This window comes from Lactuca virosa, chromosome 9 (assembly GCF_052849685.1).
Source record: "Lactuca virosa cultivar CGN04683 chromosome 9, Lactuca_virosa_CGN04683_v6, whole genome shotgun sequence".
NCBI classification, from domain to species: domain Eukaryota; kingdom Viridiplantae; phylum Streptophyta; class Magnoliopsida; order Asterales; family Asteraceae; genus Lactuca; species Lactuca virosa.
This window is the reverse complement of record NC_136434.1, coordinates 57,252,953-57,253,982: the sequence shown is the minus strand read 5'-3', so window position 1 is coordinate 57,253,982 and position 1,030 is coordinate 57,252,953. Positions and strand designations below refer to the sequence as shown.

The following is a 1,030-nucleotide window of genomic DNA, read 5'->3' as shown; positions in this document are numbered from 1 at the left end:
GTTCCATGCAATAGCATTCTTTCTCCTTTTTAGAACTCGGACTAACTCTTCTTTTTCAGATTTGGTAAGGTCAGAAGCTATAATTACAGGTTTTTGTTCACCTTCTTCAAGAAATGCATACTCCAGATGATTAGGTAGAATTTTCATCTCTGATTTCGTGTTTTGTATGCTGAACACGTCGAGTCCCGTGAGGGGACTCGTCGAGACCAGGGCAAAATTCGCGTTTGGTCGCGTTGTTTCAACTGGACTCGTCGAGTCAGAGGATGCTACTCGGCGAGTCGGGCTTTCAGCACTTCTGTTCAATTCATTATATTCAGCTTCTTCAAGCAGTCTTTCTATCTCCATCAGATCTCTTTTAGCATCAAATTCATCTTCAACAGTAATGGTAGACTTACTTGGTTTGTCTTCCTTCCACTCTTCCATTAACTGCTCCCAACATATCAACCGAGAACGCCGTGTCATCACTACACCTTGCATGCTTCATGGCTTGATCTATTCCAAATGTAACTGATTATTCCCCCACCCGAAGGGTAAGTTTTGAATCTCTCATATCTTCTATAGCACTCGCGGTGTTAAGGAAGGGTCTTCCAAGTATAATCTGGACTTGAGGGTCCGCCTCCATGTCTAACACTATGAAATCTGCGGGAAACACGAATTTGTCAACTTTTACTAATAGTTCCTCACATATCCCCCTCGGAAATGTTACCGTTTTATTAGCCAAGTGAATTGCCATTCGAATTGGCCTTGGTTTCGGAAGGTATAATTTCTTGAAGAATGAGTATGGCATGAGGTTAACACTTGCCCCCGAATCAGCTAATGCATGGATAGTTGACAAATTGCCGAATTGGCAAGGCAAGGTCAAACTACCCGGGTCACCTTTCTTCTTAGGTAATTTGTTCAACATGGCGGCTGAACAATTTTCATTTAGAACCACCTTCTGCACCTCTTCCATCTTCTTTCTATTTGTAAGAATCTCCTTTAATAACTTGGCATACTTAGGCATTTGTGCAAACGCCTCGATGAAGGGCAT

General features: G+C 42.3%; 1 protein-coding gene across 1 annotated transcript; it reads right to left on the bottom strand.

The window, feature by feature from the left end:
• Positions 1-511: 511 nt before the first annotated feature.
• Positions 512-1,030, bottom strand: LOC145139257 (uncharacterized). The gene has a single exon (XM_079073149.1). It carries the CDS (start codon positions 1,028-1,030, stop codon positions 512-514), a length of 519 nt encoding a protein of 172 aa, XP_078929275.1.